General features: G+C 39.7%; 1 protein-coding gene across 1 annotated transcript in view; it reads right to left on the bottom strand.

The window, feature by feature from the left end:
* The window catches only part of SCIN (scinderin), a 52606-nt gene that overhangs the window by 11216 nt on the left and 16853 nt on the right, over positions 1-24537 (bottom strand). The window contains exons 4-9 of the mRNA XM_048075408.2: positions 22531-22680; positions 7144-7236; positions 4162-4294; positions 2220-2308; positions 1791-2006; positions 192-313 (exon numbers count right to left, since the gene is read on the bottom strand). Of these exons, the coding sequence (XP_047931365.2) occupies positions 192-313; positions 1791-2006; positions 2220-2308; positions 4162-4294; positions 7144-7236; positions 22531-22680 (803 nt within the window). The remainder of the gene's footprint in view (positions 1-191; positions 314-1790; positions 2007-2219; positions 2309-4161; positions 4295-7143; positions 7237-22530; positions 22681-24537) is intronic.

Below are 24537 nucleotides of genomic sequence, written 5' to 3'. Positions count from 1 at the left end.
GTAAAAAACAAACAAACAACACAACAATAGTTAAGTCCAGTTTCAAAATGATCCAGAGTTTATACTGCATGACAAATACATAGTAAATAACCTTGTATTTACATGTGGTTCTACTCTTCTGAGCAGGACAAAAAGTTAGCATAAAATAATATCCACATGCTAGAGGTCTGTGCAAAGCTGACCAAACATACCATGTGTAGATGATCTGCCCTTTAGGATAAGTGTAGAGGACAATGTAGCAGTCACCACCATAGAATTGTCCATATGTCTCGGGTTCCACAGGAACTCTGCCGCTGCTTTCCACACGCCAGATCTGGGAAACACAGAAATCATTGGCAAATGCTGAACTTCATCCTGAGACACTTTAAGGAGAAATTTACTGTATCATCCCTTAAGCAACTTTTGCTTATGTACCCAATTGTTACGTTATAAAGCCAGGAAAGATTCTTCTTTGAAGCAGATCTTTGTACCCTACGTGCACTGAATAAATGAATAGCGATCACCAACAAGCCATTGCAGTGCACTTTTCTTTGTCCTGATGCTTTCTTTAATATCACTCTATCAACATAATGCTATGTTGAACTTTTTTAATGTCTTAAGATGATAATGTGACATGAATGGCACAATATTATGGTTCATAATAGAACTATCATGCTATTTGGGAGAGGTACATTGTAGTTAAATAACATACAGTTTTGCAGATTTCTTCCTATTTGATTCACTAAAGCTCAATTCAGTTAATGACTGACCTCCAAAAACATACTTCTAAAACTATATGGCAAAAAATGCTTCAGACCTAGATGCTGTGTCTCAAGTCTATGCACCATCCCAAGTATGAGGTCTGAAACTCGGAAAATATACCAATGAGACTGTAGGTATTTATCCCTCCTCTTACTTCCAGAATCCCAACATAGGCTGTGTTGGTGCAATCACAGACTCATTTAGGTTGGAAAAGACCTCTAAGATCATCATGGCCAACTGTTAACCCAGCACTGCCAAGTCTACCACCAAATGATATCCCTAAGCACCACATCTACACATTTTTTTGAATACCTCCAAGGATGATAACTTAACTACTTCCCTGAGCAGACTTACAACCCTTTCAGAAATTTTTCCTGATATCCAACCTACACCTCTCCTGGCACAACTTGAGGCCAGTTCCTCTTGTCCTAGTGCTCGTAAATGCCAAACAAAGCCTCTGTAGTCCAAAGATATTAACTTCAATAATGTGAAAGACTAATATGAAGAGATTCAAATGGGATATGGGTATATTTAGAAGGACTCTAAAGCCATCATATTCTCTTCAAATCCAGGCTACCTGAGAGACCCACTAGGGACAAAGAAGCAGATAGGACAGATACATGAAGATGTATGTAAAGAAACGGATTGAATTTCTGACTCCAAGGGAAAGTCTTCCCCTTCCAGATTTCAAGCTGATGTGGGCTAGAAGTATTCCTTTAGGACAACAATCATATTTAAAATATTTCTTTAAAAGGTATTCTGTGAAAGGGAAGACATTTCTTCTCTTTGATTTTTGCTGATGACTGCTACAATGTCTTTCATGAGTATCAAAATAACATGACATGTCAGCATACAGCTGACATAGAGATTCACTTTCCACTTCAAAATACTTTTTCTGATGGCAGGAATAACATTGCCATTAATGTAGTTTTACTCTACACCACAGTTTAAATGGCAAAACATTTAGTAGCAGTTTAGCCTGTTATAAGTAACCGAAGAAATTGGGTCAATGCAAACTGCATGTTTGTTAATTACAACACAAAAATTACCTCTACTTTCCCTGAACCATCATCTACCATGTTATGTTGGGCAGCCATTTGTGGAGAGTCATGTAACTTGGTAGCATCAAATTCAATCTGCTCAATTTTAGCCACTCTCTCTGTGACATATACTTTGCCAAAGCCATCACTTTCATCTTTATCCTTCCAGTCTTTGAAAAATTGTTTGAAAATTGGCGTTTCACCTCCTTCTGGAAGCACTTGAATCTGAAATGAAATAAGAAACATGGGATGGAAGAAAAACAAAACTGACATGGCTACTCGAACAAAAACTTTTTTGAATTATTTGTAAGTGAAACACTGCCCTTATGGTCTTACATGCCATTAATTTTTTTTATTTTTTATTTTTTTTTTTATTTAAAAACAAAGCCCTTAACAGAGTTCATTCTCTGTTGGTATCATCTCATAAATAGATCTCACCTGTGTGTTGGCAGGATAATTCATCTGCTGTATGAATGCTTCAGCATTCTTCATGGCAGCCTTTCTCTCTTGTGGGTTAGCATCTTTGCCTGGTTAAAACAGAAGGATAACAATACATGAGAAAGGGCAATGAGCTCACAGATCCTGCAAAAATAAGATGTCCTTGAGCCAGGTTCTCTGCAGCCTTGCCAATGCCTGTCTTGAACAAACACAAATGCTGGACATAGCATGAGTAATAACATTCACACAAAGTTGAATGGTCGAAACAGTACCTTAGTGGTTTTGAAAACAGTTAAAGTAACTGGAAAAAAAAAAAGTTGTATGCATCCAACAATAACAACCTGTTTCCTTTCTCTGAATTGTCCCTTTCTGGGTTCCAATGTGTTAAATGAAGGTGCTGTCCAGAACTGCCTTCCCCTCATTGGGTACCACCACTGTTCTACAGACTGAGTAAATGAGTAAAAAGCCTTTTTAATCTGGCTATGCTGTGCAATTTACCACCACCCTTTCCTACCCATTGCTCCTTCCTCAGCCTTGTTCAGTATTAGACATCTCTGAAAGCGTCTGTGGGATGGCTTTTTTTGTATCTGTTCTGTGACCCGGATGGCTATCAATGACTATACTTCAAAGACCTCTTAGACTAAGAGGTACATCTTTGTAGACTACAAAGATGCTCTGATAAGCTATATATTGTATTAAATTCTGAACGAAACTATTAGCAAAGTGTTTCGCACTCCTCAGCTTAGTGGTCTGAATATTTGAGCAACCTGCGGTTTTGAGTAACCTGGTCTAATGCAAGGTGTCCCTGTCCATGGCAGGAAGGTTGGAACTAGATGATCTTTAAGGTCCCTTCCAGCTCGAACCATTCTATGATTCTGTGAAGATTTCCAGTAGCGATGATAACTACAGCCCCTCAGTGCAAGGGTGAGACTCACAGATTAATGTAGTGTTGTTCTTTTTTTGTTTTGTTTTTTGACATATTATCATTACCAACAGTAGCAAAGTGAGGATGCACAAAGGAGCATGTAGGGCTGCATTCATAAGACCTACATTGTATATACGATGTCTGATCCTATTGGGTTGGTTATTCTAGGAGCTGTCAGGTGAATAGGGAAAACCAGGAATTAGGGGCTCATGTAGAACTTAGGTTATATGAACACAATGCACGCAAAATGCTCTGTTTTAAAGGACACATTCCTAACTGCAAATGAAGTATTAAAGCAAAATGTTTACAATGCTTTACAACGCACATGGTAAAAAGAAAAGCAAATGCCAAACAACAATTAATACACTGCCTCAGACAAAAAAGGGGAGATACTCAATGCTGGATGCAATGGCAGCACCAGGTAAAGGGTGTCCAGACCTAATTCCTCAGTTCCCTTCTGGGAAAATGGTCGGTCAGAAAAATTGCAGACAGTCCTACAAGCATTGATGATACCACAGAGAACTATTCACAAGGAAGAAAGAAGCATCAAAGTATTTGTAAGCTTATGCTTTTAGTTGATCTCTGGGACATGAAGATTGTACTTCTTACTCATCTTTCAATTTCACACCTCCAGGAAACAATGTATGGAAATACCTGTTATCAAACTTGCAATGCACATATTTTTCTCATGGAAGATAGAGATTTGATGGCAATATACAAAAATTGCAGGACTATTATAGAATTATAGATTATTTATGTTTGATTTGTAGTTGCCACTTAGATAAGCATTTAAGCACCCAGGCTTACAGATGCCTTAAAAATAGCCAGGATCCTTAGACAGGACTCAGACTCAAAGCCCTTACTCACATCCTTATCCACTGACCACGCCAAGGAAGAACTGCGTGCAGGGTACTGTGTCCAGCCAGTATTAAATTTTTGCTAGTGTTCAGTGTGTTGTGTGTACTCCTTAGAGCTGTCGGTGTTCCTTCTGCATTTGCGACACAAGTGATCTCTTACCTTTCCACACAAAGATCTTCCTTGCAGCACCGTTGTCCAAAATGAAGCACTCCTGAGACAAAAGCATAGCCATAGAGAAGGGGTTTTCCTCTGCTACCACTGACACCTTCATGGATCCACTTGCATCTGACACCTAAGGAAGTAAAAATTACAAACTTAGATCAACTCTGGTTTTGATAATCAAACTAATTTCCACTCCCCCAAATTACTATAAAAATCAGTTACCCTTCCTATGTATGACGGTGGTATCCTGCTGGAAGGTAAGCAGTTAATGAGTTTTAGTTTCATTTCATTTTACGTCCAGTAGAGGGAGACGTAGTGTTAATTTTAGTGATCCTTGTCTCAGCTTTTCAAAGTAAGTCAAGTTTCGTTTCCACTCTCAATTCGACTGCTTATTCGATGAACAGCTCACAGTTAAAAACACATACTTTCGTCAGCCCAACCTTCATGCTCTGCTGAACTGGCGGAGGCCCTAGATGTCATCCTCTGCTACTAAGCAACCCTCACTGAAGCCAATGGTACACGTACATGCTGAATGAGAGCATTTGAAACTATGATAAAATAATCCTACACTGATCTTGACAAATTAAATATCTACATTTATACCCTACAGTTCTTTAATAGAAAGCTGTGATAGGATCTGTTGCAAAATCTGCTTTGTAACCTCTGTAAATTGATACAGACCTTTATAAACTTCTAGAATGCACTCCTACAAGGCTAAAAAGACCAGCAAAAGGATTTATTACTCTTGTGGTTTCTGCCTGTCAGTCCTTAGTTCTTTTCATAACTAAATATTCACTTTAAATACACCATTATATCTTCTATTGCATATTATGGAAACTACCATTGAATACCACAAATAAAAATAATTTTGCCTACTTTGAGGGCTCACTGTAGACCCGTCTTCTGACTTTGACACTCACTTTTATATTGCATCACTTTTGAATTTGGTTAACCGAGATCTGTTAGCAGGACCCATATACTTAGAATTTCTTAGATATTCACTGAATTTTATGAGAGTTTGTGGGATCCAAAATTCAGTGTAAACACTCTACTGTAGCCTTTGCTTCTCACGTACTATCTTATTACAATGGTCCTGATGATACATGCAGGGTTCCTTTTTCTTCCCCTCCTCTCCTTTTTTTTTTTTTTTTTTTTAAGCCAAAACCTCTACTATAAAGGTGAGAAATAAGTGCTAGATTTTTTGGCAAGAATGGAATTGTCCTTAGGTTTGTGCCCTGTGATTAATGGGAACTGATCACTAAAAATGGACTTGTAACATGGATCATATGGAATAGGACTCTTGTAAACCCCAGCCATGCATAAAGGTAGGGTAAGGATCATGTAAGAAGCAGGGTGAAAGATGGCTCCATCCTGCTGCAGTCTGTGGGATGCAGACTGCAGATGGAGTGATTCACCCTTTCTCACACTTCACAGCAGCACCAGAGCTGCTCTGGACACAGCACCTTGAATGTCACATACACAGGGGTCCAGCAGCATGCAGTGCTGTTGGTGTTGCTGCACGTGGCCCAAACTTTTCTCCTTGTTACATGATTATGGGAAAGGAAAGAAAGTAGTGTATGTCAGTAAAAGATTCTGCTATATCACACAAGATGACCTCATTGCATGAGCAAAAGTGCAAAATGCTGAAGAGAAAGGCCCAGATCTCAATGCTATTAGGAACTTGTAAAAAAAAATTAATAAAAAAAAATAACCTTGCAGTCTTCAGGATAAAATAACCTTTTTTTTTTTTTTTTGGTGGGGAAGAATAGTAGAGTATTTTCTAGATTTCATTAAAAACAACCCTCTTTTCCAAACACTTTCACACTTCTTTTCTCAAGTAGGAGAATATGAAAGAAAGGAGGGAGCTATGAAAGAAAAAGAGAAAATACAGAGCTGGAAAAAGTTTGTTGTTTCAGTTCTGTGGCTTTTTGCAATTAAATGGAATGTCTACACGTTTTAACTTCAAAACAGGTTTTTTTTTAGGGAGTTGGGGTGAGCATGGAAATGATCAAATACAAAAGCCTGGCTCTGCTCTGACACTGGTAATGAAGAAAATGCTTTGGAGTAAGTTATCTATTAAAGTGAATCACAGACTATTTGTTGAATAATGTGTTCCATGAGTATCACAATGCTTCTCAATAATTTATTTAAACTGTTATCGCTTTTATTTGTTCAAATTAAAGAGATATGTAAATAATTTGACCATCTTTGGAAAGGAGAAGCTATTCACACATCCTTTCAAATAGAATGCAAATAACCTTTAACTACTTCCCCATCTCTAATACTTAGAGAAAAATAAGTAGTTGTATAGACTTGCATATAAGATGCTGTACTGTTAGCTTGAAGAATAAATTCCATGCCTCTTCTGGGTAAGAACAGTATGCCTACTTTAATGCAAGGAAAAAACATAACTTTGCTAAGTGTAATCATAAAATTCCTACTGATAAAATGGAGTAAAAATGTTATCCATTCCGTTTATGGTAAATTTTTCTGATATTGGCATTGTCCCAGTCAGTGTTAAGCCATTGAAGGTGAGGAAGAAGAAAACGGGCATCACAAAAGAAAGGCCTTTTGTGTTTAAATTCTTTTGGATTTTGCTTAGAAAAATATAACATAACTGTACATCTCTCAAACTCTGCTAAGAGTAAGTAAATCATATATGTCTACTACAACTCTCTCTTTTAAAATCAAAAAGACTGGAAATGTAGATTGATTTAAGACCAATTAACTCTTCTTTGACCTGCACTGAATGGTTCATAGGCCATGCTTAATTTGTTTCCTGAGTAAACGGGACTGAAATCAATATTTTTTCCTCAGTTCCTCTGGGCTATCTTGACATCCTTTAAGAATCTTGTCCATTGGATGTAAATCAGCCAACACAACTGCATTTCTGTAACTGAAGCCAGAACTCCATATATGAAGGTATTACATGCATGAATACCACTGAGTGCACCTAACACAAAAAATAAATTTACTTACCATATATAGTTTAGCACTTCTCCTATTTGTAATATCAGCCATCTCATCATCATCATCACCACATTCAGGAAGCTCTGGCTTTGCCCCTAAAACCTGTACAACAAGAAAATAATAAAATCAATGTAGAGAGATTGTAGGTTCTGCAGCATAAATACCCCGAAACTGTAATGTGTTATCCCAGTAATCAGTTAGTTGTGATTATCTTTATACTTATTCCAATCTAAATCCAAACTCATGGATGACTTCTTTGCAAATAACTGTGTCAGATCTTTAGTAGCATTAGATCTACATGTTGTCTTTCCTGCAAGCCAACTTGCTGGTCTTGTATAGGCTAGGACAGGAAACGGTATATTACTTAAAGCTTCAAAGGATGGAAAGACACACACACACACGAGAGATTTATCTGCTCCTACTACTCTGTGTGTTTGTTTATATGTCTGTCTTCCCCTTTTCCTCCCAATGACTTCTACAGTGTTGGTAAGCAGGTCTCACGCTTTTTGGAATGACATTGCTCATGAAACGTTTGAGAATAAAATTAAAGCAAAGTGAAATACATGAGTTGAAGTTATTTTAAAAAACAGTTCAGTTTCTTATAAGATATCAAATTATGAGTTCGAAAATCTTTACATTTACAGATTCTTAATCTCATTTTCAAGGGGAAAAATTAGCTGAATTCTTAGGAAAAAAATCATGGAGTGAAAAAAACATTTTCTTGCTCCATAACCAGATTATCAATTTTAACACTGTGGTAGTTTTTACATCATAGTAGTGTTACACCATGGATAACCTTATAGTAACTATTACTAGAAGAAATTTACAGAGGTTCATCAAGAATATGTAATAGTCAGGTAGTCATTATTAAATCCTAGTAACTCATTATTAATGGCAAGACCTCTCCATACTGACTGATATATGACCAGATCCAATTCTGTTGCACACAGAATTTTATGGATTTCTATGGAGTTATGTCCTGAAATGAAGGTAGTAGTGGTTAAGATGTCTGAGTAACAGTAAATTAACATCAAGTACAAGTGGCAGAATAGCCTTTCTAGGGATTTGCATATAACATGAAGTCATGTGCAAAAACATTGTAAATATTTGATAATAGGAAAGGCTGACAAAGCATATAGCTGCAAGAAATTTCAAAGAAAACTGTAGCGTATATGTTAATATAAATCTGTCATTTGTGGAATTTTCTGACCTGGAAAAGTAAAATACATGGCCTTAGTAAGTGTGGTTGCTCCAGTTTAATATTTTACTTGTGACTCACTGAAGACAAAAAGTAATGCCCTGAAAGCCTAAGGTGTTACCAGTAGCTCTTCAGTATCTATCAGTCAGTATTTCCTGAACTGACACTACATGGCTGTGGGTCTATTACTATATAGGCCAAGCAGGGCTATACTTTCATAACAGAGTTCCACAACACTGGTGAATGACCGATTAAAAGAGAATGTGCGTATGTGGCATATTGTCACAAGTTTTCTGAAAATGTTTCCCTTCCTAGGTTTGCAGACTGAACAGGAGCCTACACACTAGCTGCAGAGCACCAAGAATAATGCTGTCTTTGTAACGCAAGGGTCAGAAAATTACCAAGGAACAGGCACGCTTCTTTACCTGAACACATATTGAACAGCTTGAGGTTTTCATAACATTTGACTTTCAGTGACTATTAAAAGGGTAAGAGACTCCTATTAATAAAACCTCCAAAACTCCATACTCACTATTTTTTTCTGCTTAATTAGGTACTTCCAGCAAATACAGAAATCCCACTCGCACACAAGTTGTGATTCCTGACATGGGTAAAGTCAGCATTTTCTCTTGCCATGCATACAGAATACCTGTGGCACCACGATCTCTTTGCTTCACTGTAAGTTGCTTAAAGTGATATAAAATAAATTGCTCTTAAAATTTCTGTGTGCACAGGAATCTTTGAGAGCTGTGCAAGTGCCACGCTGAGTATTTTTAGAGGAGGCTAAGAAGTTCCTCATGGTGCTTATGAAAGCAACTTGACAGAAGCAGCCTCTCTGCTGACAGCACCGTCGAAGCACTCTGCTCTGGGGGCGATTAAACCAAGCAGGTTCTATAGCTTAAAAAATCAGTTTTAAAATTGGCTCCAGCACAGTTTAGATTCTGGCCTGACCTACTGGTGTCTTAAATGTGCAATTGGAAATGTTTTTTTCTAAACTAGATAAAAAATTACTGTCAGACTCCCTGTGTTTTATCTGCATGTGGAAATTTCAGTTAACCAGTACTTGCACAGCTAGAGGGGTCAAAGCCTCCCTTGCACAGACCAGTTACGGGTGTGAAATGAACTGGCCTGCAAAGGGCAGAGAAACTGTGGTTTTGGGGAAACCCATTCACAATTTACTAAACAGCAGCTTGCGCAGTAACTTCTCTGGCCAAAGCTAGCCCTGTGCTTCAGTGTAGACAAGCAGAAAAGGAACATTACTGAAGGCTCTGTTCTGTGATTTTGCAGTTTCTCAGAGGAGTGCAAAAACAAGTGCAGAAGGGCCTTGAGGGTGCCCTCTTTTCCTGCATTTGAAGTCACAGTTATTATAGATCTTAGCATTGTTAAGATGGGACCCGACACGCTTCTCCTCTCAACAGGTAAGGAAATCCAGGGCTTGTGAGGAGGGCTGTGCAGCCAACACAGCCGTTAGGATAAGCCTTCAGCTGAATCCCTGCTGGGAATACTTGTGTGTGCCCGTGTCAGAAACAGAAGATGAGACAAGGTCAAAACAACCTAAGGCGAGTGAAGACACCAGTCTTGGTGTGAAGCAGGGCAGCACTACACATACACTATGTGTGAAGCGATACAGTATGAAATACATATAGTCACTACCCTTTTGTATTGCTGGGGACAAACTACATCATTCCCAACACGCATCAATTTCAGCCACTTCATTGTACAGACTGGGGGATGACACAAATAACAGAAGGAAAAAATGTGTCTAAACAGAAAGCAATTAATGCTGAAAAATTGTTAAGTTCTGTCCCAAAGAAATTCCTCCTCAGGGATACCATCTTCCCTCCTTCTAAGGGAAACTCTCATGGAATGGCAGAGTCCACACAGAGCCACACATGTGCCTGGTTGTTAAGACAACGGATACATTTTATCAATAAGATAGGAAGTGTGTGTGGAGTTGTTAACTGCTAAACTGGAGCTGGGTTATAATTACAAAAGCATATGGCTGGCTGAGGTGTGGCACTCCAGGCTGCCTCACCTTTATATAGCTGATGAGGCATCATAAAGAAAATAGCTCATGACAGCTGAGGCTGCAGTCAAAGGCTCCCGAAGCACAGGTACCCAATGAAATGACTTAAATCAACAGACAGTGTAAAGGACTTTGAATCTTACGGTCCTTACACCCTGGTTTCACGCATTCAGTGTTAGCGACAAGAACAGGACCTTGATCATACAATTCTCATACAATTAAGTATAATTAGAGCCCTGAAAACATATCCATGCCACAACTGCCTCATTCTCTGGGCTTGGCATCTTTCTTTGTAGCTGCTTGCTTGATTTCCAAATCACAGTCTCTTCCTATCACTTCACCTTACCTGCCTTTGACATATTAACATGTCAGATCCCTCCTTGCTCTTCATTGCTCCGTCCTGGAGTGATGTTTATTTTCTCCCCACCATTGCTTTCTGCAAGTTTCTGAGTCCTGGAGAAAAGCACGAGCAACTCTGTGCTCTGCTAGGGTGCACACAGGTGTATTGCAGGTATTCTCCCAGTGTGCACACACTAACCTCACACTGTATGTCAGGTTATTCAACCACTCCAGGCTTAACCTACATCACGGTTATTTTAGAATAGAGCGTGCTCACAGCTGGTTATGTCAGCCCTTACCATGCTGCACATGGCTGTAGACTCACACCAGCTTACTTCGCAATGAGAGCATCTGACCACAGAGTTAACATGTTTTATCGAAAGTGTTCACAAACTCCACACCTTTACATCTTCTCTGGGGGCAAGGAGGGGAATACAATAGAAACTCAATCTGCATTAATTTTATTTTATTTTTTTAAAGCTCTGTTAAACCTTAATGTTGACACACTTACATTACTACAAGAGTGTCTCAGTGGAAACCAACAGAACATAAGCTCCTCTACAACATGTGCCCAAGTGTGCTCTTACCTCGTGGTAAATACAGCACTGTTTATCCTGCCTATAAATAATCCCCTACATCACCTTGTGTGCATATCTCTTCTGCATGTATCTGCACCCTCTCACAGAACTGCAAAATACAGAGCCAAAGCTGCTTCTGACAAGTGAAATTCCACTCTCTTGTCCTCAAAAAGAACAGAAGGAATCACAGACAAAAGGTTTCTAATCTGTAGGAATGCAAAAAGGTAAGCAATTTTAAGTAAACACATCAGAAGAAGGGGTTTAGCAAACATTGTCTTCATAACTGGAGAAGCAGGCTCTGCCTCATAAATAGTTGATATTGATTTAATGGGAGCAAGAAGTTTAAGAAGCTCAGTGAGGCTGAAAATCCAACTAAGAAAACAATGCTTGAAGAACACGTCAGGTGAAAGTTAATTAAGAGGGAAAACCAGTTTCGTACAGTTTAACTTGGGTACACTAGTGCTGCGTTTGTGTTTCTTCTCACTATACACAAATTGGGTTAGGTTTCTGGGTCTGAAACCAAGCTATTTGTTGTGGCTGTGATCCCAAATGTTAGATCTCAAAAAAAATTCAAATTCCCCTCTTTATGTACTAAGAGCAATAGAAAGAATAGAAAGACATTTACAGAACTTAAAGCTGTCTTGTGGGCCTGACTTCTTTTACTCAATACTTTCAGAAAACAATCCGGATTAGCAGCTCATCACTGACTTCTTTACATGCTCTGACATAAGTAAATATATCCTGCTACTGCTAACTCAAGGTACACGTGTGTGCTGTGACAGAGAATAAATCTTTTTTTTTGCATGATGATAGGTCTGAACTATAGCCACAGCGTGAACTCATTAGCAGATAAGGACTTGATTTTTATACAAACTTTCAAAGCAAAGAAGAATATTAGAAGCAATGCCTCTCTGAAATATTTATTATCTCAAATATCTACTCCAGTAGCCAATAAGAAGAAAAAATCCAGATGAGAAATGAAAAGATAAATAGGCCAGTAACCACTGTGCCAGCAAACAACAACTGCCAAACCTATTCTGTTTCAGACAAAAGCTACTTTTGACATTGGCCAGATTATGAATAAGCTTATTTTACTGGTTATTGTAACCTGGAGCTCTTTCCATCAATCTGAGCACACATTAACAATCTTATAAAAAATTACACCTCAACCAAGGGAAAAAAAAAAAAAAAAACTACACCTTTCACTAAACTGCTCCTAGGAAGCTAGCAGGATTTCTGCCTGGAATTGCCTCTCACCATCAATTGAAGCAACAACAGATGTCATTACATGCTCACCCTGAGGAGAAGACCTCCCACCAGCCTGAACAGTGATTGAGAATAAGATGGAAACGCCATCATGTACTGACAACCACACAAAAGGATGTTTTATGTTAGCAAATGGTTCTGACATTTTGAGAATTTGTTTGGCTTCACCATATAATTTGTCAAAAGCATTTTCTGGTATCAAGGTTTAAACCTGATCTGTAATGCATTCGGGATGCTGCAAAATAGCAAAATCCATCAGTTGCTCATGGCACTTCTGATGCATAAATTGTGGCCTACATTTTTATCCAGTTTCTGTTGTCTCAGGAACTTCAAATGCAAATCATAATTTTATTCATAGCCCTCCGCTTAGCTTACTAAAAATAGGGCATTAGGCTTTGGCAGCTTATCATACAATATTTTCAGCTTTGCATATCTGTTTGTAATAATTTGAATATAAAGCCTTGACTGGTAGCGATAACAATGGTCTAACATCAATTTTCTGCTCTGTGACACAGGCCACGGGTAACAGGCTCACAAAAAAAAAGCATCTAGATCAGTCTGGAGAGTCTGCCTTCTGTCTTGCTGGGCCTGCAAGATCAGCTATGAATGAAACGAGGAAACCCCCAGCCTATGTCACCTTCAAATGCTCAGCTTTTAGGACACCTCAAAGAACAGTGATCGCACACTAGAGAAACTGGGAAGGTGAACTACAGTAACTATGTGAAAACCGCCAACTCTTTGTTGCCATTACTGCTGCTGAACACTGAACGTTAAACCGCTCAGCAACCCGCCTGCCTGCAGCATAATTAAAAATACAGTGAGTAATTACCCTTGCATCTTTTTTTTCCATTTATACCAATCCTTTCTACCTCTTTTTTTAAAATCTTACTTCTTTGTTACGTCTTCCTCAAACACCATCAGAAGTATTAGAACTGAAACCCACATCCTGCAGAGACTTGCACACATCCTTGAGTTTACAGATGCAAGGTTTTCCTTCATTTTTGGGACATAAAACTAGGCAGACACTAAAGTCGTTGTAGCAGATTCCAGTTTGCAAGCTTCGTGAATTAAAGCCACATGTGCATGCATGTACTGCATGCTTATGTGTTGGAAAATTACTAATGAAAATAAATCAGTAACTACTGTTAACAGAAACCTCAGGCATGAAGAATATTTATCTGCTAAAATTTACAGAACTCCCAGCTTTTTGTTCTGTAAGGTATGCACTTTGGCAGCTGGGCTTTTGCAGTGCCACCATGCAGCTTGGTCCCCAGGCCATGACAGACCAGGCTAGAAGCAGCAGCAGGGTAAAAGAGGAGTATGCCAACTACCCTGCAGAGCTTGAAACAACTCAAGCAAGCTGTGGGCAGCAGCAGGAAACTGGCAGCCAGCAACCCTGCTGGAAAACCAGTGCTCCCAGGAGAAGCAGAGCAGCAATACACTGCTCACCAGAGTGAGCAGTGGGAGCCATAGCGAGGTGTTTCATCCCTCAGTCCATGAGATAAAAAGTAGAAAAATCTACTCAGGACACTGAACTACTGTCCTAGTGCTGAATTCACTGGCTGAATTCACAAACTCAGCATTTCCAGTCCCATATAGCCCAACAGATGAGGTATGCCAGGGGAACACCTCTGGCATGACACCCAGACTCCTGCATCCAAGACAGAGAAGAGAGTTGGACCCTAATGTTTAAGAAAACAAACCAGAGGGTAATTTGATAGTTTCTCTAATGCTTCTTGCTGAAGCTTAAAATAAATTAAATATGCATTAGGACAGAAAAAGAGAAAGCAAAAATGTTTCTTTCAGCTGGTTGTATAGGAGGTACAGCTTACTTAACTCTGAAAATCATTTCTTCTGCTGGTTTAGATGCCCTCCACTAATTATTTCAAAGTTCCTATATCTCCTCAAATTTTGTGTGAGGGAGCCAAATTGTTCAACAAAGGGGCTGTGATTTTCTGCTCATAAAAATCAGATAGTCCATAACTGAGTACTGAAGAATTTAAATCCCTCTTGTGATTTTACCAACCCCTTATTTTTTACAGTTAAAGCCAGGTAGCATCAAAGTCATAGGCAGCAATGTAAGCAAAAGGCCTGTCCCTAACAAGCTGCTTTGCAGTAAATACAATAATTATATTTACATATCTCTTCAGGGTTACACACTTGGTGGTGGTGGAAATACTAAACTGATCCTGAAACACATGCAGCAGCTTCTCCTGTGCTGCTCTTCATCACCGTTGCCCAGATGTGATGCTATATGGCTTGAATAGATGTGCAGCAATCTGTACATGCAGATTCTATGAAAAAAACTACAAAGTTTTCCTTAAACAAAGTTTCCTTCCTGCACTGCAGAACTTAAAGAAAATTCAAAGGCAACATTGAGCATAGATCCCTTCAGAGCTACTCCACCCAGGAGTTGGGATGAGGCAGACCTGGAGACCAAAGCCACTGCAAAACAAAATAAAATAATTAAAAAAAAAAAAAAAAAAGATAAAAAAGCTCTTTTCAAAGTGCATTTTTCTTGGTTAGATGCTGGATTCCACAAACACACATCTCTGATCTTTTTGTTTAGCAAAGAAACTCTTTCTTCTCCATGAAACCCCCTGGTGCTAGCAAGTTCATGGAAATAACTACTAGCAACTCCACATAGAAATAACTGCTAACAACTCTTTCCTTTGGCCTTTTCTTAATTATGTTCATTTAATAACTGAAAATTATAGCATTTCTTCCTCAGTGGATTTCTTGATATTCTAGCACACAAAAGAAAAAAGCCATTACAAAATCCATTAGTATTCTAACATGTAATTATATGATTATAATTGACTAACATGGTAATCCTGCAAGTGCTAGAGCTGATGAAGAAAAAAGCATAACAAATGAGGTTTTCTCACCTACAAGAATGCAAATAAAACAAATTATAATTAAATTTCAAGTGCTTCCAGCAGTTACTAATGATTTTAGAAATTCACTAAAGTACCTTGTACAGAGTATCTGTTCTAGCATAAGAAATTATTTTTTCAACCCTCTATTATTAGAACTGTTCATAAAGGATTTAGTTCATGCCATGCAGTACGATACGCCTGAGTACTTTTTAAAGTAAATTCCTAATGCGGGCACTGAAATTTGCATTCAGAGACCTGATTAAAAGCCTGCCTTTCAGATATACTTGCCACCTGCAGCTGCTATTCAGTTCCCTGTCATTTAAGTACCTGGCTTCAGACAGCCAAGAGTGAAAACTGCAGCTTGAAGAACATTATCGGTAACTCACAACACTGCTGAAGGGAGTCCTCCTTGCCAGACCCTGCCATTCTCAGGCAAATCCCCTGGCTGATTTTCCATTTAGGCCTGGAGAAAACATTAGGCCAAGCGCTCAGCTGGTGCAGATCAGCTAAGCTATACTGAAGTCAATTCAGCTGAGGATCCAAGCCACGCACGGATTGTCTGAGTGCAGGTTGCATAACCAAGTGCTTACAATACAAATTTTCATCAAAAACCAGGACTGCCCTTAACGAAGGAGAAATACTCAATAATTAAAATGAAAACAGGATGTCTGGTTTTGACAGCTTGCAACTGGCTCCCTGCAGGGCAAAGGGTTTGTACTTTGTACCTATATTCATAACCCTCATAAATTTAACAGTGTAATGATTAAACTTTCATTCCTTGGATGGGATAGGAGCTGCTGTGAAAGGTGAATAAGCATGTGCACTATCTTTTTCTGGACTATTTTCATATCCTACAAACTCTGAGGAACTGTTCAAAATGAAGACCCAACTTCTGTTCTTGCAGGCATGTGCATGTACCCAAACCACTCAATGAAGTGCACTCACCTTTCTGAGATGTAAATTTGACACACAGTTTCAAATCAAGCTGAGAAAGTTGTCTCTGGGTCTGAATAGCATTACTGTTGCTACTTTCTGTCCATCAGCTTTCTTAAATCTTTATATTGTCATTAAAATTTAGTTAAGTTCTTCTCTGTGCGCATATGACTGCTTAGCTGAGAGACAGTACACGTCCCATTGTCATCCCCCTTCTATAAGAGCATTCACTTTCCTTTGTTTACCTGATTGTTCAATATTGCCTCTGCCCTGTTACTGAAATTCATTTACAGTATTTATTGCACAAAATTCCCTGGAGTCTTGCCCATTTATTTTTTTTTTACAACTGCCTCAATTTAGATAATAAAAGATATTACCTTGGCTTTACCTTGGCTTACATATTCCCAAAGACATCCATAACTTGCCCTAAGAGAACCTCATTAAGATATTTTTATATTTGGTATTTTCTTTCTAGTGAACAGGTCAGGCTGGACCATAGTTATGTGCAATTCGTGGTATATGGCCTTTGAGTAAAACCAAGTAAATGCTAAGTGATTAAATAACTATTTGATGCCTTGCACATGCCCAGGGGTTGTATTCCACAGAGCTCCCCCTCCTCCTCTTGTGCCACCTACCCACCCTCCCACCGCTCCTCCACACCTCTGTATACAAAACAAAGAAGCTTCACCCCGTAATGCAACCAAAAGTGAGGGAACAAGAAGAAATGCAAACGTTTGGAGAGCAGTTACAGCAATTTTTTGCTTTTACAGATGTGGTAGCAGAGCCTGTTCTTGCTGGCTCCTGGGAGAGGAGCAGGTACCCAACTAGCAGGGCACACGCTGCTCGTTGCGCCTTGTGCAATGATCCATGAACCTGCCGAGCTCGTTCAGAGAAGCATGCCTTTGCACTGTCCAACTCATTAATGCTAGGCACAAGTCACAGCAAGCCTCAGTTTTGCCAGCTACCTCGCTGTGCTCCCGTGCTGCCTTTGGGAAGTATCTCTGTTTTGTAGCAAATAAGTTTTAAGGACTTGAATTTAACAAGAAAGGAGTGGTCCTGCTCTTCTTATGCCACTGTCCACCTTGCCCAGAGACCTATCTGGCTAATTTAAGGTTTACTGAAGCTTGTCATTATGCTGATGTTCCCATTAGTTGGGTCTCTAGAGAAGTAGCCTCTGAAACTTGCATTTGTTGCGAGCACTTTGTGCTCTTGAGCCTTGATCCACATGACGGAGTTAGCACTGTGTAGTGCTGCTGGTCTCTTTCCAGTCACTGGGGTGGAAAGGTGTGACTGGTTGTAATACGATCAAACCATTCGCATACCTCCGGGTGTAGTATTTATTCACACCACAGCCAAAAACAATTATCCTTGAATACAATCGCATTCAGGAATTCTCAGAATTAAGCAGTTCTTCAGAGCTTTAAATAAAAAGGAGGGAGGAGAATGGCTGCATAATCAGAAAGGACGGAGAGGTTCCTTCTATTGCTCAGTATTTAAACTAGTTAAATATTTACATAAGTATTATATGAAAAGTGAGACTACACTCATCTGTTGTAAGGCCACTAGCACTCTAACAAAGCAGGCACAGGACAACTGCAAATGATAGGTAAGCAAAAGTCATGGCCTTTTTTTTTTGTTGTTGTTTAAAGGCAGAAGAGTGGTTTCAAAGTTGTCTACTAAAATGATTGTTCAGCTTCCTGTGGTTTGAGACCTCAGCAGTCAAGTTTCTCAAGTTTCACTGTTTCAGCCATACCATCAAAGACATTTACAAAAATCAAATAAAAGACAAAAGTCTCAGCAGTAAATGCTGAAACAATCGCATGTGCTGCAGTTTTAAGGGAATCCTTTGTAAGGAAAAATAAAACAATCCAAAGGATCAGACAGTTTGGACTGCATAGGAAACAAGAATCATCCTGAAAATTCGATGAACACTTCATGATTAAATGCAAGGGGCAGATGCAGGCTCAATACCTAGTCTAGTTAAAACTCAGCTTTCATCAGCTCTTAGACCCTGCAGGCAGCTCTGCTCAGCCACATCCAGGGTGTCACAGGTGTCTGAGATACTTAAAATCTATCATGGGGAGATCGGTCTATGTAGCTAGAACAATGCTGCCAATCTAAAAATCTTTTAGGGTGTGTAATATATCAAATTCCACTAATACTCTAAGACTTTCTCTTCCTCTCCAACTTCATCTTAGCATACTAGATGAAACTATTGATGTGCTATGGACGGAGGACTGGGTGCTTTGTATCTTTCTTTTAGGTGATTCAGAACTCAGTTCTGTTTCGTGCATTATTGCAAGCAGCTTCAACTTGCTGACTAAAAAACTTCCTCAGTTTTGTCCTCTCTTCAGAATTAGGAGATTCTAACCACAGTTAGAAAATTGTCTGTCCCAAGCATGGCTACCTGTTATTGTGGCTGCACTCAGTTATCTCAGTGATCTGTTGGATACACACAGTGTCATGAAACCCCTGCTTAGCAGGGCAGGCAGGCAGAAGGCCAAGTGTTAGCATCAAACCTCACCCTGAGGAGGTTTCCAACAGGGCTAGAAACTGACCCTAGAGGATTTGGTCCTAGGTTAGCTTTTAAACCACATATTTAGTTTTCCTTTTGGTTTAAAGAAAATAGCTGAGTTAGCAATAACTCTAATGTGATCATTTTACAGGGAAAAAAAAAAATCTAACTCATGATTGCCAAGACCTGTTTTTGGATTGGTCCCATGAAGGTGAAGAAATTTCTGTAGCACAATTTGAACATTCAGGCCTAAGATTCAGAATGACTAAGAATGACTAAGAACTGATTAAGAATGGGTAACTATTCAGCTGTTTACACGTTAAAACCAGAGCAGCGTTGGCATCTGATGAATTTTACTATGGGCAGCTGCAAGTGTAGCGAGCAGTCACAGTTACTGAGCAGGAGCAGCAGCAATTTGTCTAGGGTGGTCACTATTTTTTAAATATTCAAGGCAGCCATCTTATACAGCAATTCCTATTTAAACCTGCCAGTCAGTACCTCACCTAAAACGCAAACACAGAGGGGAAACCAGGTGGATTAAATATCTTTGTGCTTATGAAGAAAATTTCTGCTTTGTCAGTGGAAGAATTTTAGTTATTCTTGCAGCATCTTACGAGGCCTTCTGTACACCCACAACAGGTCCGAGGTTTCCAGACACATTGGATCTCCTGAGAGGGAGCACAGGGTGATCACAGCGTGTTCCCAAGCAACCCCTGGTCACAACAGCAGATGAAAAAAGGGTTTGCAGCCCCTGGTCACAACAGCAGATGAAAAAAGGGGTTGCCACTGTCAAAACTATTCATGTACCCAGCTTCTAGCCACTCTCCTTTCCTAGGGTGAGCAAGCTGTATTGTGCTGACCTGCCACAGCAATTTATCCTACAGCATGCTCCAGACAACTTTCCCATTGGCACATTGTACAAGCAGGGCAGCCTGATCCCAGGTCCTTGCTAAAAGAGGCTGGTTGGGAGCAGGCAACTGCTCTTGTCAGAACAGTTCCCTTCACCCACAGCTCCCCATAGGGAAAACAAGCTGCCCAGGAACCACAAGCCCACCGCTGCCTCTGTTAATCCCATGGCAGGAGAGATATCTGGCAGGGTTTGTTGAATTCATCTCTGCGTCCTGCCTCAGTACTGGGATAAAACACAGTAGTCCTGCTTTACTGGTTGAGAGGTGATTCACTGTGCTTGTGAAGTAGGGATAAAAAAAAATCAGTCAGCTCTTTGCACTGGTACTTGTGGTGGGCATGTCAGCCCCTGCCTGGTGAACACTTGGCTAGCAGTGCTGCATGAGCAAGCCAAGCCACCATGTTTGAAGGTGATGGGCTTCAAACTCACAGGAGGGGAAAATCATTCCTGACATTTATCTGAGGAGGTAACGTCAGGAAATCTCATTCTGATGTCAGCTATCCACTAGATGAAAAAATGAATAAAGTACACAGTACTCTCTCCTAGAAAAGAAGAAATCACACTTTTTTTCTGGGAAAGCAGGAATGGAAAAAATCAATCAGGGACAGGAACAGCAACTTCCCTTCATTTGCCCATAACTGCATGATACTGAGGGAAGAAGCAAGCATTATGCTAATTTCAGAGCAGTCAGCCCAGGCAAACACTACAGCAAGTTAGAGACAATTGTGTGAGAACAACAAGAAATCAAAGTGAAGAACACCATGAACTAGATAGATTGTGTGCAAAAATAAGGATTAATAGGCTTTATATATTTATTAGGTTAACTACCATCCTGCCTCATTAACAGCACACTTCAGAGCTTGCAGCGACGGGGACAGCCACAGGCAAGCTGCAGACGCTGTTCTGTGGGCAGCACTAGGCAGTAACCCTGGCTGCTGACAGGGTCGCTTGAACCTATTTCCATGCAACTACCCACTCCTCTTCTCTCTATATTCACAACCCAAAAGGAAAAGCTGAAGTACATCCATCCTTCATACCTTGCTGGCCACGTGTGAAAAGATGTATTTCCTGATATAGTAACGATGCGTTACAGGATCAAAATGCAGCCTTGGCATTTTTCCTGCTCTTACTCACGTGTCAAGGCCGCTACAAAACAAGTTACACACAGCTGGCAAGCAGATACACCGGTGAGGCCAGCATACCCTGGCTGCTCATACCCTTGAACGAGTAGAGGCAGCCAGCGTCCTGACAGCCAGCCCTTCAACAGCCCATGTCCTTGCTGTAGCTGCACGTAAGTCTGACTTCACATCTGCAGCTGTACGTTAGTCAGATAAGAGGTGCAAAGTGCAGCTGTTCTGATCAGTGCTCCCAACTCGGCATCAGCTTATCAGAAATTCCATGTGGAGCCTTGAGCAGTAATCCCAAGGAGGGGTGGCTGCAGGAGGATGCTGCCAGGGGACTGAACCAGCATGTTCCTGTAGTGCCACCCAGCACCTGCCACTCAGCTGTGGTAGGCTGCAACTCGCTCATGCATTTTGGATAAGGAGCAGGAGTTTGGGCTTTAATTGTCAACTTGTGCTCTTTTCATTAATGGTACCAATATAAAATACATGACACAGAGTCTATGAGAAAAGCCTGTAAAAGGAAGTAAAGAGCCAGGTAGAGGATTGGCTGTCTTTTTTTTTTTTTCCCCCCCCTTCAAAAAAACTGGTGCATGGGGTACCATCTCCCCTGCTTCCAAGCACAGTCGCTTCTGTACTCACACCCACAGGCAAAAAGCCTTTACAAGCAAACGGATAGATCATCCAAAGGCGTCACAGCTAGCATGGCCAAGGGCTGGAGGCTCAGCATCTGGCATGCTTTGCTGCTTAGACAATCGCTAGTTACACTCCATGAAACAAAATTTAATATAAGCACCACCAGAAATAATGGCATGCCTGCATGCACCGTTAGCATTACTTCCTGAAGTTAATCTGAAGTATGAAACAATATTCTAATTACACATTTTTCATTTTATGGAAGAGCTGCTTTATGTCTCTATTGCCCTCTTCTTTCTTTTTTGAGAATGAATGGAGAAATCTTGACTTAGCACACAAATGCCAAGTAACAATGCCTTTATTAGGATGTGGACTGCAACAACTCACCAGCGCTTGTTTTTTTTTTTTTTTTTTCAAGATGTGAAAATTCCATAGATTGCTTTTTTGTTTGGTTTCACCCACTCTACTTTAATCATATATTTAAAAAGCAGAATTCAGATTTCATGACTGAGTTGATCAAACTTTTTAAAAATGAGTAAGCTCACTAGGCTTACTAGAGACTAGGTACATTAGAGTTTATAACAGAAGTGGTAATGCAAAGTACCTTGCTACATTTTTTTGACATTCAGGACATAATACTTCCATCTATTTGGTGATATCCAACCTTGATGCTGCTCATTTTTCATACAGAGCAGAGAGTGTGGTTTAGGTATGAGCTCTGCTGTTAATTCAGTCACCCTGTGCCTAATTCAAAAAAGCAAATATTTAGTTCTCAAAAGAGTATTTTCAGATAATTATCTCAGACTCTACTGCCCAATATCATAATACTGCTTGGATAAGGATAGAAAAGAAGCATAAACTGGCCTACCGTAAGCTAACTCTATGATCCTGAACTACTTGAAGAACCAAAGTTTTGAGCCCAATCCTGTTTAACTCCTGAAGTGTAACATTTTTTTACTCACATCTGTATCAATGACTGCATACTCCTGTTACAATACCTGTATGAGCTCATTTGGTTCACTTCCTTCTTCCACTGTAATTAATGTAGATCTTCCATTTCGTTCGTTGTCCCGAATGCCAAGGGCAACCTGAGCAGCCTTCAGACGCTCGTATTTATTGCATGATGAGCCAAACCATTGATAGATTTCCTAAAATAATTAAAAACATACATGTTAACAATAAGATTCAACAGTGAGCAACATTATGAAATCAATATTTTATTAATCATTATCTGACTGAAGCTAAACCACCAGAACATCAGTGAAGCTACAATTTTCAGATCTCTTTTGGAAAGTATTTCTAAGTCACCTAGATATCATAGTAAATAAGATATTTTATGTAATGTCATTTAGTATCCATGTATTAGGAGATTGTTTGATCTCAGACAAGTCAGAGCTTTGGTTTGACAGTTTTATCACAGATAAAGCCGTATCTTCAGCTATCTAGAGAACCTGAAACCCCTAAATTTGCTACCGTAATTTTTTTATCTGGAAGTTCCTCTTCTATGCTATTTCAGCAGTGCCAGTTTCCATCTCTGGCAAGAAATAAAGTCATTTCAAAATCTCAGTGAAAACCCTGATTTTATCTGCTATTCAAAAAAAAAAGTGAGATCTTTCGAACCAGTTTTTATTTTGGTGACTTTCTGCTGCAGAGTATTTGTCATTCACTCAACTCAGTTTGTCACTCACTGCATCAAACTCCCAAACCAGTTCAAGTGCAAAGAGATATCACAGGCATTTTCAATAAAAGGTCTTCCTCACTGAAAAAATTTCCTCACCGTATAGCTGATCCAATGCTCATAAAAGCACATTAACCTTAGATAAATGCAAGCCCTTCCAACTGGGCATATCACACATGTCTTTATAAATGACTTATAAAAATTTACAGATTAGGAATAAACTGATTTTCTGATCAGTTAAAGCACCAAGTTCCTTGCTAGCCCAAGATACATACACCTCATCCCCTTCCTGCCTCAGGAACTGGGTATAACGAAGACAAAAGACACATCCATAAGAGATGCCTGCATTTAGAAGACGCAGCAACTAGAAGTAAGCTGCTGCCCCAGGGCAATTCACCAAATTACAGTTGCTCACCTTTACAGGGAGCTCCTCAGAAACCACAGCAGTGGCTCTTCACATTGAAGAGCAAAATCTCTGGTGGCAGTAGCCTACTCATAGATACCTTCAAAGCCCTTCATGTCATCTGGCTAAATAGGCAGTGTATAGGTACTGCCCACACAACATGGTAAGTGCAATCCATCCAGAACAGAGCATGTTACCCAAGGCATCTCTCAGGAAGGAGGGCCAGCAGAATCAGCCTCATCCAGTCACACCAGAGACAGAAGAGCCACAGTATTGTCAAGTCCCATTCTTCATCCTGAATGCAAAGTGTTTCAGGATAAAGAATTTAAATTTCAACCTTGATGGAAGTTACTAAGAAGAGGCAGAACTTAGAGCCACTAGAGGCTAAGCTGGAAGGAGCTACTCAAAGGAAATGAATCAGCTTGGCTGAGTGCATTTTTTCCCTCCCTTCTTTTGGAAGAAAGTCATTTGATTCTTCTTCACGTGATTCTATCAGGATCGCATGGACTTCCAAAACTAGATCTTTTTCAACTTGTAGATGTTATGCAGTGAAAGCTGTGGGGTTTCCAGCTTGACATTACCAACTTGATTATAGGTTCAAGACCTAAAAACAAAAAATATTTCCAAGTTCTGGTTTAAATGTCATCAGCTTCAGTATCCAGAATCTGGAGACACATACTTGGATGCAGATACGAACCTTCCCTTTAATATGATTTGACACTTTTTACATTTCCACAAAATAACTGTGCAGATTCAGGGAAACAGAACTTGTAAAGAATTAATAAAATATTGCCTTGGGAGTATGTAGAAAGTCAAAAGTTTCATTTTAAGCAGATTTTTAAAATATAGTTATTACAGCAATAAACTGCTTCAACCATCCTCTCCTAAGTTCTGGGAGACTTCTCAAAACACAGTCTCCTTTAG

This window comes from Anser cygnoides, chromosome 2 (assembly GCF_040182565.1).
Source record: "Anser cygnoides isolate HZ-2024a breed goose chromosome 2, Taihu_goose_T2T_genome, whole genome shotgun sequence".
Lineage (NCBI taxonomy): Eukaryota > Metazoa > Chordata > Aves > Anseriformes > Anatidae > Anser > Anser cygnoides.
The sequence above is the reverse complement of the archived record's forward strand: the minus strand, read 5'-3'. Positions and strand labels throughout refer to the sequence as shown.